We start from the raw sequence: 17,467 nt of genomic DNA, 5'->3' as shown, positions 1-17,467 counted from the left end.
AACTGAATCCAAAGAGTACCACTAATGCTTCCTCATAATCCTGGGGGAAAGTGGACAAGTGGGGTGCCATAGGGGTGTCCTGGGCTCATTTTCTCCTGCTCTGGAGGGTAGGACCCAAACAATGGTTTCAATTTACAAGAAAGGAGATTCCGACTAAACAGCAGGGATAGCTTTCCGACAAGTAGGAGCTGTTCGGCAGTGGAACAGACTTCCTTGGAAGGTGGTGGACATTAGAGGCATTAATCAGAGGTGGGATGTCATCTTTTGTGGATGCTTAGTTGAGATTATTGCATTGCAGGGGGCTGGATAGATGACCCTCAGAGTACCTTCTAACTGTAAAATTCTATCATTCTGTGGTTCTTTGATTTATTTACTCAATTTCTCTTTCACCCTTTCCAGCAAAGGAGCACAAAGTGGCATGATAGGGTCTTGTAAATGAAAGAAGCAGCCCCCTAAAAACATGTCAATTAGATCCAAGATTCCAGGAGTATTGAGGTGATTTTGTTTTGATGAAATTTATGCTGTGTGCTGCCTTGAATATATTTATCTTGAGAAAGCAGTATATAATTGTAAAATACTTACTTTAGAGTCTGCCCTGTTTTATGCGTGTATGTCAGCCGTAGAGCCTGTTCTTCTCATGCATGTATCACAAGCAGCAAATTCACATAGTTCAAGGGATTGCAGGGAGGAAGTCTGGAAATATGAATAGCTATGCTTTTGCACATTTATTTGCAGAGGCCCTCCCACCTAGCCAAGTGTTTGGCAAGCAATAGTTTCACACAGTACATGTCCATAAAACTCTGCCACACAACAAAAGTTGCAGCCAATTCTGGGCTCACACTGCACTTATTTAGGTGTACACATGGAAAAGATAATGTCTGAAGAGGCCCTAGGAGTCTTGCATCTGGAGGGTTCCCATTGCTCTCAGAGGAAGCAAAGATTAGACAGTTCCTACCAGCGGAAGAAGCTAAGCCAACTCCTTTGCTAAGGGTAGACAGAAATAAATCAGGTTGGCACAAGTCCATGGCCCTGTGGATACAAAATGCTACCCTGAATCTCAATCAGGAGGCAGAGGTAGCATCCAAATCTAAGGTTTTCTCCCCAGGGAATACTTGATAGGCTATCCATACCTGGAAGTGGTGTATGCTGCACTTTCATAATCACACTGTACAAATGTGGAGTCTGATAATGGACACAATATTCATTACCCACCTACACTTTACAAGGAACATCATGACTCCTCAGCATGTATCTCCCTTAGGGTGTTCATGAGCCCAGAGGGCAATCCTCTCTTTGAGAAATAACGCTTCAGGTTAAGAACTTTGCTTCAGGATAAGAACAGAAATCGTGCTGGCGGCGCAGCGGCAGGAGGCCCCATTAGCTAAAGTGGTCTTCAGGTTAAGAACAGTTTCAGGTTAAGAACGGACCTCCGGAATGAATTAAGTACACCAGAGGTACCACTGTATTTGAAGGCATCCTCTTGTTTGAAGGTCTGGTCCAAGTCCAACTTAAAGAACCACAAGAAGGGAGAGCAAACAAGGGCCTTGAAATTGCCCATCAACAGTTAGCAGCTGCAGAGGCACACAGGTCACCTGGTCACGGTCTTCACTAGGGTGAGCTGTATTGCTGTTGAAATTTCTTAAAATTAAATTATATTTATAAATTTGCATCTTTAACAGAAACAAATTATATGCAACCTGCATCCTTTTGAGCCTCTTTTTTGTGATCCATAATGCTAATAAAAGGTGCTTACAGGGGAGAATCTGTGGACATGGGAAGGATTACACAAGTGGATACTACCAATTTGTTTTATTGGGGAACATACTTAGGAAACACATTTTTGCAGGTTCATGTGAAATCTCTGCCTCAGAACAGCCACTTTCTCTTTTTTTAAAAGCCAAGTTTCTAGTTCTTGTAGCTATGAAAAAAGACAGATTTCCTGGAGGCATCATATAATCCTCCTTGCTATTTTCCAAAGCTGCAGTAGCAGAAAAGATTATGCAAAATCCGTAAATTTAAATAAAGCCAAGTGATTTACATAATTCATTTAGTTGACAGAATTCATTTTTTCCTGAGTCCTGTAGCACAGAACTTGGTTTTGGTCCCCCCCTTTTTTGTTTTTTGTTTGTTTTTTGTTTAGCAAATAGTATATGCAGTGAAGGACGTACCTATTTTTTTTTCTCATTTAGCCATTCTTTCAAAGACCTCATGGCAGCCTATATGGTTTGCCTCTCTTTATGCTCACAACAACCCTGAGGTACAGGTACTAGACGCCCGAGATACCCAGGGCTACATAGCTGAGTAGAGACTCACTTGTACACTCACCAATCCATTCAGGTGACATTTACATATACTTAAGTCGTAACGTGGAAAGGAGTCATCTGTTGATGGATGCTGGGGCAAGGGGGTTGCCCACATTTTATTTGTTATACAACAAGGAGAAAAATCTGATGCATCCTTAGTTGCACTAAAAAGTGCACATAAGTAGAATTACTAATAGTTGTGCCCTTGTGGGTGGCCTCAGAAAAGTGAGTTTGCAGGACTCATTCCATAGATCCTGGTAAATCCTGGTCCCAGCATTTCTCTAGACTATTCTTGGTTTGTTTGATTCAATACCATTGAGGTAATTTGCTAAGTTTATCCTCAAGCCGTCTGCATTTAATTTTAGTGAGATCTTGGCTCCCGCTTTAGCCAGGTTGTCTCACCACATGTTGGCCTTTTTTATTCATGTTTTGCTCATCTTTGGGGGAAAAATTCCATAGTAACTTTGAACAGGAATCTGGCATTGCCAAAAAGGAAACAATCTCAGTTGTGCTGCATGCCCAGTCCTTTTGTGTACATCTCATTATCACAAGTCACTGAAACATTCAGATGCTGAGTATATTAAGAACACCAGGGCCCATCCGGCATCGCATAAAAATAAAAATCCACCGAGGGATGGTAGCAATTTGAAATTAAGCAGATGCGGGAAGGTAGGGCTAGGCAACAAAACAAACCAGAACCCTGAACTGTGCCTTATACTGTACACAGTAGACTGAGTTAAATTTGCGAAAAGATAATACAATAAGTGTGTGGAAAACATATGCACCCTGCACATGTTCAGAGGTTAGTATCCTGCACTTTCTGTGTTCCACAGCTGAGCACTGAGATTCAAAGTAAGTTAGTGATTAGCCTGACTAGGACAGCTGGTGAAACCCACTGACTTTCAGCCTACCTACTTCACACGATTGATTGTTTTGAGAATAAAACTCAGGATAGAGGGAACCGTGTTTGCCAATGTGCTTCTCGAAGGAACAGTGGAATAAAGTGCAATGGACAGTAATTGAGTTCCAGCCTGCTAAACTCTGGTTCAAATGTATTTCTTTGTTACACTTATGTTCCGCCTTTCTTCCAAGTTTCTCCCCGCAACACCCCTGCGGAGTAGGCTTATTTGTTTGAGTATTATTATTATGTTAACCCTGTCCTTCCTTCAGCTTGCTTGCTTGGGCCTTTTAGCATAACAGCACCCTCATAAGGTGGGTTTAGTGTTTTGTTACTTATTATTTTAAATGTTTATAGGCCACGTTTAGGAGTAAGACCCACTCAAGGCTGCTTGCACAAAAATGGATGGAATTGCATTTTCCAACAATAATAAAACGGAATACAATACAAAAATCACAACATTAAATAAAACCAGCCATTATAAACCCATATCTTGTCCAAAGAAAATAGTCAAAATTTTCATAAGTGCATCAAACAAAAGGAGGAGCTGAATAGCAGCACAGAATTACAGTGAATAAGCCATTGTAAATAAGTGGAGGAGATTGTCTATCTAGTCCAGCATCTCATTCTCACAGTGGCCAACTTGAGAAGCGTGCAAGCAGGACCTGAAGGCTATTTGAAAGCTTTTTAGCACTTAATTCTTATTTATTATTGCCTTTGGTGTTTGTGACATTTTGGATTTTAAAAAAATTAAAGGCAGTTTTAGACAACGGAAAGGTGGGTTTTAGACTATGGAAAGGAACTTGTGCCATGCTTTCTCCATGCTTCACATCACTATTCAAGAATAACTATTCGAGGTTCACCTTCCACCTGGAGGGGCAGGGCTCTGGGATTCAGGAATTTTATTTTAAGGTTTTTGAGATTCCTTGGAAAGCTCCAGCTGGAAGTTAAAGGAACCGAAATCAAGGGTGTAAAAATGAACCAGAAAAGCTTCCTTCCGTGTTGAGAAGCTTACACTGACGAGCCAACCCACATCCTCAAAGTTTATTAACATTTTTTAAATGCATAGTACTCCTCTCCATTCTGTACAGCAGCCTGTCATTGCAGCCCTTTTAAAAAGCTCCCCATTCTACCCTCTCTTTAATTCCATTTTATGTTCTGCTGTACTTTCCCAACTGAATATGGCAATTTTAGGCAATTCCAAGGTTATACCATGCCTGACACATGACTTCACTTTAACAGCACCTGCCCAGAGAATAATTAGCAGCCCACTTTTTTTGTTTAATAAAAGGACTTCCATATACTACAGATGGCATTTTTCATACCAGACAGCCAACGCTGTATGTTGGAAACCAGCCAAACTGTCTGCAAAAACTGAGAGAAATTCAAGACAGACATCAGGGTGGAAAGAGACTATATGGGAACATATGTTAAAACCTAACCTAATATTATCCTAATGTGAAATGATTTACGTTTTCTTACTTAACGCAATACAATGGAAATGATAAGATAGCAGGTTTGTTGACTAATGTTGTTTTAGGCATTAACTATCTCCCTTATGATGATTATATGCCAGCTAGGTGATTGCATAAAGCTAAACTGAAAGTAAACCCCTTTCAGTGTTCAAATTATGGAATGGTACAATACAAATTGCACACACCCTTTAGCCTTTGAAAAACAGGCTATGGGGATATGATTGCCTAAGGAGTCTCAGCCAAAGGTTAGGAGACAGGCCCCCTCTGCCCCCCCCTTAATTAGAGGACTGGTACCTATTTATCTACTTGCACTTTGACGTGCTTTCGAACTGCTAGGTAGGCAGGAGCTGGGACCGAGCAACAGGAGCTCACCCCGTTGTGGGGATTCAAACCGCCGACCTTCTGATCAGCAAGCCCTAGGCTCTGTGGTTTAACCCACAGTGCCACCCGCGTCCCAGCAGCAATGCCACAGTGAATGTCAACTGATGATTTCCTTCTATCAGTCCACGATAGAAAGTGTTCTATCATACTGTATTACGGTGTGGTACACTGGTTTGACAGCCATGGACAGAAAGTCCCTACAGAGGGTGGTGAAGACAGCACAAGACATCATGGGCTGTCCCCTGAGTCCACTAGACATCGTCGCAGGAGACTGTTGCCTCAGAAGAGCGAGGAACATTCTCAGGGATGACTCACACCCTGGCCAGCAACTTTTTAATCTTCTGCCCTTGGGCAGGAGATATAGAAGCATGATAAGCCGCACCAACAGGCTAAAGAACAGTTTCTACCCATGGGCCATGAGGCTGCTGAATGGAAGACAGGAACATTGCAGCTGACGTTCGGGGTTGGTGGTCGTACGGCAGCAAATAGAGTGTAACAAGGACTGAGAGATTAGGGAGAGGGGGACTCGTTTAATCTCACTGTAAACGTGATACAGTGACAATAAAGTATTTCTATTTCTATTAGCAGGTGTGGAACCCCTTACCCCATCCCTGGAAAGGTGCTTTTCAAAACCACTTGCAAAAGTTCACACATGAGGGCCATGCAAATTTTTGCAGCTTTAAATTTTATTTTTGCATTAAAATGGCAAAGAGAATAAACATATTAAAACTTTTTTAAAAAAATTGAGGTCTGTTCAGGATTTGGAGAATGTATTGTGGTCAATGCATTTTTGACCAGCACAGAGAATGCATTGAAAGCACATTAAAATGCCATGTGTGCACAGCCTGTATGTCTGTATTGTTGCTGCTGTTCTGCAAAGGAATTGCCAGATCAGAGAAAATCAGCATAAATTTGTATGTCCCATTTGTACTAGATTCCAAGCACATCGAAGTCAATTTTCTGAATGGCAAAATTATTGCAGAAATTGCTTCTGGGAGTCTTGTGTGCATGGTACAACCAAATGCTTAGGAAACTATTTTAGCACAGAGCAATAGGAGTAGTGTAATGTTTTGACTTCCAGCTGGAATGCTTTATGAATTAAAAGGTCATGCAAACATTTCCTCTTTAAATTGCTTGTGTGTAAGCATTCATAAGAATCACAGAAATACTGTATTCTGTTCCTGGTGGGTATATTTAGGTTTGGCTCCTTTCCTCACTGGAATGTATATACTCCTGTGAAAGTTTTTATGTAGGTAATTTGAAAGATAAAATGTATCTTGGCAACCACATATTTCAACTGTTTTGTCAGCTGTGCGTGCAAACAAAGTAATAAACGTTCAGAAGATTATTATTATTATTTTTTAAAAGAAAAATCTATAAGTAAACACAAATAGGCTATAAGTAAACACAAATAGGCTAAATAGTTCAACAAGTTTTCTATAGTAATACATTTGTGATAAAATGCCCAGGAAGGTACATGTTTATAGCTATTGAAGGAAACAATGCTTATAACAAATTAATTCTCAGCTACTGCATGTTAGTACTGGTCAAAAATGAAATGTTGAGAACTGGCCTCCAGATGGCAGGTAAAACTTACTAGTGCACTTAATAATGATAAAACTTCCAAATGCTGTTCAAATAACTTCATATATATTATACACCAGCCCTCCAAAGGAGACCATTACAATATTTCAGGTAGGAACATTTAGGGATTCCTCTCCCTCTATATTGGAGCAGAGGAAGTCATATCATTTGTCTATTTAGCTCAGTATTATCTACACAGGCTAGCAGTGGGTCTCCAGAGTTTCAGAACAGGCACCTCCTATATGGAGATGCTGTGAATTGAACCTGGAATCTTCTGCATTCAAAGCAGATCCTCTAGCACTGAGTTATGTTCCTTCCCTAAACAGGGGAATATAGTGACTGGTTGTATTGCTAAAAGAATACCCATCTCAAACCGTAGTTGCTCTGGGACTAAGGGGTAGAACTAATGGTCCATGAACCATTCCTGCTTCCCAAGAAGAATATCGTTGCAAGGAGGAGGCAAAACTCACCCCATCCATGGGCCAGAAAGGGGCAGTTGTAGGGAGTTTGCTTTCCTCCCCCCCCACAAAAACATTCTGTTCTAAATTTCAGTTGTGCTGAGACTATGAGAGCACAAGGTAAGTAGATTCTGGTGTCCACCAGTCTGAAAACTAAAGGTTGCTTGATGGTGTGGCTTTGGTATATTGTTTGTGTATTGGATTTCTCTGCACCCCCCTCAACCACCAATTCCACAAATCTGCATTAGTGGGGAACATGCAGAAGGCACAACACATGAAGTGCCTACGTCATTGTTACAGTCTTCAAAGCAAATGGTTACAAAACGGTTTTACACAATGAAAAATTTACTGGGTAACAAACTTACTGGACAACTAGAGCGATGCTTCACACAGTTAGCCTCACCTCTGCCTGAAGAATGCAGCAGTGACTGGGACAAACTTAATCAGTAAAAAAACAAAAAAAAAAAAAAAAGAAAAAAAAAAAGAAAAAAAGAAAGTAATTAATAATTAATTAAATAGAATGGGCATGAGAACAGAGCTTGCCCTAATGTGCTGCTTGGACAATGGCACCCCCCCCCTTCCATTCCACATACAAAAGCCAACTGAACTGGTGAGGTAGGGGGGAACTTACATCTACTCCTGCCTTGAGGTTAGTAGCAGGCCATGTGGCACACACAACTCTGTGCTCCTGAGAGCTCAAGAGGAGTGCCAGGGAGACTGTCCCCCCCACCCACACATCCTCTACCTGGTGCAGGGCCAGCTTGAACTGCAACAAATTCAGTAAATCCTATAGCTGTAGAAGGGAAAGCATGCTGTCTTGATCAGAGAGACACAGCCTCCTATGCTGTTTATGCAGCCTGCTCTTGATCTTGCTCCATTTGTGCATGAACAGACACCTGGCTGAGAGTCACTTAACTCTAATGTAAATGAAATGACAATCAAGAACTGACACTAGAATTCCTTAAAATAAAATTTAAAAAGTCCTGTATTAGCAGTTCAACATATCATTTGGAGTAACACCTATTCCTAGTTGGGGTCTCTCATTTCCATGACCGTAAAGTCTAATTACAGTTCTCGACATGCAAATATTAGAAAGCGCAATACAGTGGGTAGTATCTACTAAAGTGTGAAACCTGCTGTCCCCCATTGCACTCAGGGGACATTGAGGAAAGGCGTGGGGTGCAACTCTCACACAACCTGGCTCATCCAATTTTCACCATTCCCCACCTTGTACTGCAGTCTTCCTCCATGCCACAGGCCTTTCTTGAAGGTCAGCCAAGCCGTGTTCTTAGCCTTAGACACAACTCAGTATTCCAAATTCGCCATTATCTTGTATTCACTCATTTAAAACAAGCTTTAATGTTTATTAGTTCTATTTACATAAAGTATGTCTATCTCACATCTCCATAAATCAGCCAGCAAAGCAGATTAGAAACACTTGTAAAGTTCCAGGCTTTGATAGCTGTATTAGAAGGGGTTGGGGTGGGAGAGAGCAGGGGGGAGAGGGAGGATTGAGAGCAAAGCAGTTTTGTAAATACTTATTTGACAGTAATTCTGTCTCCAGATGGAAAACTTCCTGTAAATAAGAGACTTCTCACTCAAGGGGATAGATTTCTTTTTGTGGTTCTCCCAGAGATTTCCATGGAGCACGTGGAATTTGCCTGCCTATAAACTTAGTGGTTCCCTTGGGATGTGCAAGAGGATTGAAGGAACAACAAAGGGGAAAGGTCGTCCAGATGGAAGGCTTGTGCCTTTGTGTAGTGACTGTGTCTTGGCTCACACTTCCCCCACCTCCTTTCTCTCTCTCCATTGGAAATAGCCCTGTTAGGGCTTCTGAAATTAGTAGCTGCATTAGGGACTTCATTGTACCTCTATGCTCAGCAATGCCTTGAAATGTTTGTCGGGGTGTGTGTATAAAATAAACTTGGTACATTTACCAATTATGTACAGAATCCATTCAGTATATTTCCTTAAGTAATGCATTCAGTCACAGCAGAGAAATGGTTAAGCTTTACTGCCAATATTGCAAGGTAATCCCAAATTGTATATGTGCATTGTTTGCATAGACCAAAATATGTATTGGCCCAAGAGAGATTGCCGGACAAAAGCCAGGAAATTCAGCATGAATACTGGGACTAGTGCTTGGTTCTTAGCTTGGGCTGTTTGCCTTCCCCAGAAACACTGCAGGAGTTCAAGATTTGAAAAACCATGCTGCTTTCATTTCAACTTAGTGATATGGTGAAATCCTTCATGGATGCTTTGAGACATCTGGAGTTTCAGGCATACCCACCCCGCCGGATCCCATTAAGACTGGTGCAGACCGCTTTATAATGGGATATATGGAGCTGCTGGCTCCCACTTGCACATGCAACATGAGATCTATCTCTCCCTTAAATTACCAATGTGGAGAAGATCAGGTTCTGCGGTAAGGACCTGATCTGCTCTGAACCAAAATTAGAACCTGATAGTTTTTTGTACAAAAACAGATGTACTTCATGAGAATTCGGGGGTGAACCCTGATGTGGTGGAAGGGGTACTGTATAACCATTTGCCACTGTGTGGTTCCAGTCTGGACCCTCCCTGTCCTGCATGCTTCAACTGATATCTGCATCAGGATGGCATCTTCCATTGGTGCCCAGGGGACCTCCCTAGAGCAGGTATCATGTCAAGGGCAAATTTTTAAAGCCTACCTCCTCACCATGCCATTGCCCTGATTATATATATTATATATATATATATTATATATAGCATCACATCTTTTTGGCCCAAAGAGATGCTTTTCCTACAGAAAAAGAATGAAGGATTTCACCCAGAAAATGACTTTCGAGCCCATATAAAACAGGCTTGTTCCTTTACCGCAAGTCCAATAGTTTCTGCAACAAGGTTTTCATCCTGAGTACAGGAAAATGTCTTTGGGGTATTAAATTATTTCTGGATTGGTGTTTTTGATTGACAAAGAGGTCATGCTGCAGCTGATGCAGCACAGAAAGGTCTCTGACTTGACACAATACAGGTGCAAGTGGAGAGCCTCAGACAATATCAGCATTGGTTAGATAGGGCGGACAATAAAAGAAAGATATTGGTGATCACCCAAGGTACCATTGTGATGAATGGAGGATTTCAAAGGCAGGATGGCTTGTGGTTGACGATGATGATGATGCCTGTTGCCTCCTTGAAGCAGTTAGCTTTGATGAGCAAGGACCATACAGTGGCCAATCTCAAGCTTGGAAGCAGGATGGGATTGTCACTGTAAGGAGTTTGTTTCAGTAGCAGTCAAGTTTTATTAATTAATGCTCATCCTATATATTGAGTCTTTATTTGGATGTGGGGACAATGACTGTTCAGTGGCAGAAAAGCATGACAACTGGCAAAAGATGAGGAGTATTGTGATAAATTGCATTTATTTTAGCATGTTATTTTGCATTAATGTATTTGCCTGTTATATCATCACCTTTCTTATATGCCTTAAGTACTTATGTAGCTTAAATATTTTAAATTGCAATAATGTTTGCTTGGCCCACATCACATTTTTGAACACTAGCCATTATTTCTTCTTCTTTTCCACAAGATGCCACACAAAAATATCCATTTAATATTTGCCTTAGATCTGGAAAAATGGTTTAGCATGTTTCTTGTTGTTCTTGGCTGGAGACTTCTGTAGCTAAGGGTTGCTTTTTCCTGCTACAGGAAAGGATTTCCCCAAATCAAGGTAGAAGCCTCATCCAATATGGAAAACCTGGTTTGCACTATCTAAAGCAAACATAGGGTACATTTTTAGAGCATTTTATAGTTCTGACATTTTGAGTTACCTATGAAAACTCCAAAGGAGAGCAAGAATTATTTCCAAAAGGATCATTTATTAAACATTTCCTTTACAAAGTACAATCACTGTTTTGCGTAAAATTGATTGTATTATTTCACTGTATGTACACAAAAGCCTGGAAGGGGGAGGGAATGCCTTGACCTTTGCATTTTCTACACAGAGCTATCTAATAAATTGTGACCATTAATGGAGGCAGTTAACTCTGTCTTTATAATACCTGAATATTATTACATTACTGTAGAGAGAGAAAAACATTCCAATTTATAGCTCAAGCTACTATCCACAGTTCTACTGACTTTATCAGGTGCTTTGGAGTAGATGAACTGTGGCCAGCAGCTGAAATGAACCAAGATGTCAATGCATGTAAAACATTTGTGGTAACGAATTCTGTAAAAAAAATATGAATCAATGGTTCTTTTTCCTGACAGGCATGATCCTATTTAAAACAAAAACAAAAAAACTTTTGCTGGTATAAGATAAGAAAATTTGAAGAGCAAGGTTTAATATTTTCCTATTAGCAGCAGTTGATAGTAAATGCAACATAAGATTTGTTTGTCTGTGGTATAAGGACATTCCATAGCAGACTCTTTTCTGAACACAGTGGCCTGCATGTAGCTATCTCTGGGACACAAAACAAATAGAGACAAAAAGAAGCCATTTTATTCTCATGAGTGACTATTGCCTGTCAGCTAATATGAATGCGTTGCTAAAAATGATGTGAAAAGTAAAAATGCCGTAAAGTAGATATATACAGAGTTAAAATACATTTCTTACCCACTAGACCATGTTTCTGTTGGCACTGTGTTATTTATTATTTATTTGAAAATTTATTTTGTTGAGAGCAATGGCATTTTTTTTTTCAGTGCAAGCTAAAGCAAAAAAAATACCTGCCCATTGTCATTAAAATGACAGTCAAATTTGGAATGTTCAAAAGCAAGCTTGTCTTTCTGCTTCTGTTCACAAGGCAACTTTAAGGTGTGGCACTTACTGAATTCATGTAAAAAAATAATAATAAAATTCAAGAGTAGCAGACACCGTAAGTTCAAGGTTCTGTTAATTGCGGAGAGAGTCACTTGCATCCGTCAATTACGTCCGTGTAAGGCTTTCTGCGTTAGCGCGTCTTTCCTGAGAACAGAGCTGCAACTCCTTCGTGTCTTATCATAAGTGCGCATGCTCAGAGCTGTGGTCGCTGTCGTGGCTGTCATCGTTTGCTAGTGAGTCCCCTGTGTGCTGGAGGCTGGCTGCGCCAATGCCAGAAAGCTCTGAGGGAAGGAGCGTGCCCTTTTTGACGTTCACCAGTTCCTTCTCCCGGGCAGCGGCTCCATGCTGCCCTCCTTTACCCGCTTCCATTTCATTCGCCTTGTTTCTGGAACCAAACTTTTACCTTTGAATCAAAAACAAAAAAACAAAACGGCAGTGTAGGACATCAGTAAAATAGTCACAGGACTGATAATGGCAATCTTATAATTTCTAAGAGGGCGGCTGAGGTTCCTTTTTGCCACAGCTGCATATATTAGCAAGTACCGGTACTTTGTAAAAATACATGCAGGTCGGTTTTGGAGTGGGGGGCGAGGGGAAATAGTTCCAAGAAGCTATAGCGTTCTCCGTCAGTGTTAACCAATGTTAACGTTAAGTTTTACCAACATTCAGTAAGTGATATGTTGGCTTACCGTTGATATAACTGGTGCACAGACATTCATTTGCACAGCTGAAACAGACCACTCTCCATCTTATTTAATACACATATTGCTTACTGCAGTCCTGGAATATCAGCATGGAAGAGTCTAGTGTGGAATGTTTTGGGGAGGTTCATGTCTCCTCAGACTTTTTGTTTCAGGGTTTTAAAAAGAACACCAAGGATTAGCCACAGCATGAAATGTTATACGACACCAGTAACGAAGCCATGGCATATTTTTTTAATTTTTCATATAGTTTATAGTTGTAGTATTTCACAAATTAAAAAAGGAAATCAAGTGAAGTTCTACTGCAGATATTGTTTATAAACCTTTTTTTTTTTTGCTATGTAATTTTATGCTAAATTCAAACTGATGGCTTGTGTTGTTTTCATGTTGCTATTTAAACTAAATGTAAGTGTCTGGAATTAGGACAAGGCGGTTTTGAATTAGTTAGAGGCTTCTCAAACTTGAGCAGCACATCCTTTCTTCTCGACAGCACATCAGAGCCAAAGAAGCAGGCTAGTAAAATAAACCTAATATAAGGAGGAAAGTATTTATTGCTAGTTGCTCTGATGTTAGGAAATATTGTTACGCCATCTGTCAAAAGCTTTCACAAAAACAATGTCAAGGGCTCATAATGTTTGTACTCTTCATGCAGTCCTTTGTGGAAAATTATATATGACACTTTTCGCAATGAATTTCCTCTAGTAAATAGCAATGTATTGCTAATGCCAACACTGTATTAAGCTATACTATGCTTGGGACTACCATTCTGCTATAAATCCGATGAGTTCTTATTTTCTGTAAATATCAACAGAATACTTTATGCATGCACGGAATGTAAAAAAAAGAGAGAAACAGATTAAATTTATCTATGGATGGGGGTGATAGAATAATATACAGCCGAGATGGGGAACCTGTGGTGGACTCTTAACTCCCAACATCCCTGACCATTAGTCATAATGGCTGAGGAAGATGGGAACTGTAGTCCAATAACAACCAGAGGGCTACAGATTCCCCATCCCTTTTAAATATTAGTTGGTCAGTGCAACACTGAACCATAGCTGGAAGTGAAGGAGAAGCTGGGACCAGGGATACACTGCATCTCAAAAAAAACCCAAAAAAACCCCACATTCATCTGTGTCTAAAATTAGATTTTATTCTATGGATTATGGGGGGAAATATCTAATCTAGGGGAAATTCAAATACCATTTTAGTAAAATTTAGTAGGCAACTAACCATATTTTGTGTAGTGAAACCAGAGCAAGTGTACATAGACAGGGCACTTGAGCTAATGCCTATTTAACTCAAGCCCATCAGGTTAGCTGGTTTGTGAACTGTAACCTTAAATATGTTCAGCAGTAGTTGGAAAGGACCAGTTTATGAAGACGGATGAAGGCAAATGCGCTTAGTTTAGTGGGGGTGGGGGGGTCATACATAAAATTCTGTAAATCTCAGGAATGAGTTTACAAGTCCAAGGAAGAAAAATAATGTAGTCTAGCATGTGAAAATAGAGCTAGCACAAGGAAACTAAGAATAATGCAATGAACCTAGGGGGGGGGGAATAAGAAAAGATTATCTTAATAAGTTAAATGCCTTTCACTCTTGGCTGCAATTTGTGGCACTGCTATATCTGGTCTGATTTGTAGTGTCTGGCAACCAAAGGGTGGCTAAAGATAGGAAAGTTAAATGCACTCTTGCAGCGGGGGGGGGGGGAATAAAATGTAATAAAAGCACACTGAGAATATGGAAATAGGATAGAAGTCTAGACAAGTCATAGGGAAGAAACTGTATGGCATTATTCTACTCAGGGGTGGAGACCATAGCTGTCAACCTTCCTTTTTTTTTGCGGGAAATTCCCTATCAGTACTATATAGTATAGTACTGTTAGGGGAATTTCCCTAAAAAAAAAGGAAGGTTGACAGCTACGGTGGGGACTTTGCAAGTCATATTATTAGCAATCTTTTGTTTCTGCCTATAAGCGTGCAAGTGTGTTTGAGTAATTGTACTTTTATTTTAGATTGCAGAGGAATGGCAACGAGAAATGGAAAAATAGATAAAACTGCTTGAAACATAATAGGCCCAAATTGCAAAGGTCATATGTAAAAAGAGGTGTAAATTGGCAAGGGCCTGCGAGTCTAAGGAAGTGAGTAAGCCTGAGGGAGTCTAAGTCAATCTAAGGGAATCTACATTGGCTAGCACATACATGTAAGGCTTGGAAGAAAGCATAAGTTAAACCATCTGAGCCTTCCTCTAAATTTAGATGCCTTCTGGCAAAATTAAGAAGTGGTCTGTGTAAGATGAGACAAGCCCTTTCTCCCCAAGCCCTTCTCTTCACTTTTATTTCCATTAGCTTTAAGCTGTGAATAAGATATGTCAATTAGTCTCTCTCTCTCCCCCCCCCCCCACCTCTTAAGGTGACTTTCACTAGCATCAATAGGTTGAAGGCAATTACTACTGGATGGCAAAAAAAAAAATCCTTTGGTGAATACATCCAAGCAACAGTAAAACTCTATTTTTTTACTGACACAGGTGGAAGGAAAGGGAAGAAGAAGAATAGGCAATAAACAACACTAGTGGTTTTAATGCCAGTTGTGTTGGCAGTCAATAGAAAAGAGGTCTAAAGCAAATTATCCAAAGCCAATCTTTACCCCACAAAGAGATATGAAGGAGTACAAAAGGGGAGGTTCTCTTATATTTAGGAAGCTGCCCAGCAGTATGTTTTCCAGGAAACTTCTAAGGATGTCCCCTCCACCCAGGTTCTTGAAAAGCTGGCTCTGGTAGCTTTACTTATTTTATTTAAAATATTTTATAATGCCCTTCCTTTAAAAAAACAAAACCCCCAACTAGAACAGATGACAACATATGCCAGTACAATAAAAACAAACAAATACAGTAAAAGCAATAGCGGAGGGATGAGTGAAAATATATGTTTTTAGGAGGCACCAGAAACTCAGCAGAGTTGGTACTTGCCTTCTTTCTGGTTGGGAAGATAATTCTGCAAGCTAGTCTGCAACAGAAAAAGGCCTTCTTGGTTGTCACTAGACTGACATTCACAGGTTCCAGCACATCTCAAGAACTGGGCAAGTGTATATGGGTGAGGCTGGTCAGGTAACCAGGTCCCAGGTTGTTTATATGCTTGGTAACTTGGCCTTAGTAGCAAATTGGTAACCAGTGCTGCACTTTGAGCAGTGGTTTCATACATTTGCTGTAAACTACTCAAGTTAGCAGATGAACCACTGCATTTTCCACAAGTTGCAACATCCACACCAACCTTAAGGATAGCCCCACGTAGAGCACATTGCAGTCTTGAGGTAACTGACACCTGGATCACTGCAGCAGTGCTATCTGGAGTTGGTAAGGGACACTCCTGAGCCCTCCAGTGGCAGTGATGGATTCAGAAGTGCCCCCAGACACCTACAACCCCAACCAGAACAGGCAATTTGCATAATTCTAACAACCAGATACAACTTGCCCACAATGCTTCCATCTTGCCATGATTTAGCGTCAGCTGATTAGCCTTCACCCAGTCCAGCATTAGCAGGTGTAGTAGTCACCAACTGATCTCTTGAATCAGCTGCAAGAGCCACTGGCAAAATAATTCTCCATGAGTTTTTCCCCCCCTGCCCTGCTGGAAATAACTGGGTCCAGTAATTTCCACAGGATCACTTAAGTCTTTAAAATTTCCATTTTACAATTATTTTGAAATGCCATGCTGTCAAGAAGGCACAACAATCTAAAGTGATTTAAGCACTGAAATAATAAAACCAGACCTCCATTTTTCATCTTATTTACTTGGCTGCCATATTTAACAAATGAATATTGTATTTTCAAAAATGCGTAATGATCAGATGAAGAGAATCAAACTTTATAAATGATGGAAAATCCATCTTTTCCTTTGGGTTTTAATGCATCACTTTTAAAATTCTAGTTTAACAGCTTTTAAAATGCAGTCTTTGTTACGGATGGCTTAAATCACTCGTTTAAAATCCAGTCTCCTATGTATTTCGTTTAGCACCATTAGACTGTCAAGTTCTTGTCTTTTACTTTATAATAAAGAACAACTTACACCTTTATACTCTGAAACAGAAATAGTATTGAACTGCATAGATCACATGTGCTAAATATAACAACCTGTAGAGGATGTTTCATGTGCTATTTCCTCCACAGATCAAATTCAGAGAGATGAAATCTGAACTTCCTCTGGATTTCGTGACAAGTCAATAATGGAACTGATACATGATCCTGTTACATTTTAGCAATAGGAAGGATGTGTGAATTCTGAAAATCAGTTCTCTTAAATTCTTAGAAGCCCACACTTTATCCTATTGCTAAAGTTCCTGCGTATCTGAAACAGTTAAGCAGCTTGCTTGAAAGTCAGAATATATATATTGAGGAGGAGAATAGTAGTAGTAGTAGTAGTAGTAGTAGTAGAAGAAGAAGAAGTAAAAGTCAGAATATGAGAAAGAAATGCTAACAGTTTCTGAAAAATTAAACAGACTTAATTTTTATATAAAGTTTTGTATTCAATTTTTGTAAAGTGTTTGGGGCAAATAGCTGCTTATTAATTTGAAATTGGGATCTTTTCTAATACAAACCTAACTCCCACATATTTTTTTTAAATAAAATCTATAAAATGGTATTTTAAGAACATTTTTGCTTAAGGCAATTTCACATTTTTAATAATAATAATAATAATAAACCCCATAATTTAAACATGCAAAAGGTTCTGGGTGGTATCCAGTATTTGTCATAGAACAGGCCCACTGCAAACAATGGACTTAATTAAGTCCATTGAACTCATTGGGTCTATTACACATATGACTTAGTTTAAGTATTGAAGTTAAACTGATTGACACTTCCCAAACA

At 39.9% G+C, this 17,467-nt stretch overlaps 1 protein-coding gene across 1 annotated transcript in view; it reads right to left on the bottom strand.

Annotated features, from left to right (window-relative positions):
• Positions 1–10,936: 10,936 nt before the first annotated feature.
• MEOX2 (mesenchyme homeobox 2) overlaps positions 10,937–17,467 on the bottom strand; it is a 62,794-nt gene continuing 56,263 nt past the window's right edge. The window contains 3 exon segments of the mRNA XM_033165601.1: positions 10,937–12,262; positions 12,265–12,286; positions 12,289–12,306. Of these exon segments, the coding sequence (XP_033021492.1) occupies positions 12,081–12,262; positions 12,265–12,286; positions 12,289–12,306 (222 nt within the window). The 3' untranslated portion in view covers positions 10,937–12,080.

Source organism: Lacerta agilis, chromosome 12 (assembly GCF_009819535.1).
Source record: "Lacerta agilis isolate rLacAgi1 chromosome 12, rLacAgi1.pri, whole genome shotgun sequence".
NCBI classification, from domain to species: Eukaryota; Metazoa; Chordata; class Lepidosauria; order Squamata; family Lacertidae; genus Lacerta; species Lacerta agilis.
Note: the sequence above shows the minus strand (reverse complement) of the source record. Positions and strands in the feature narration are given on the sequence as shown.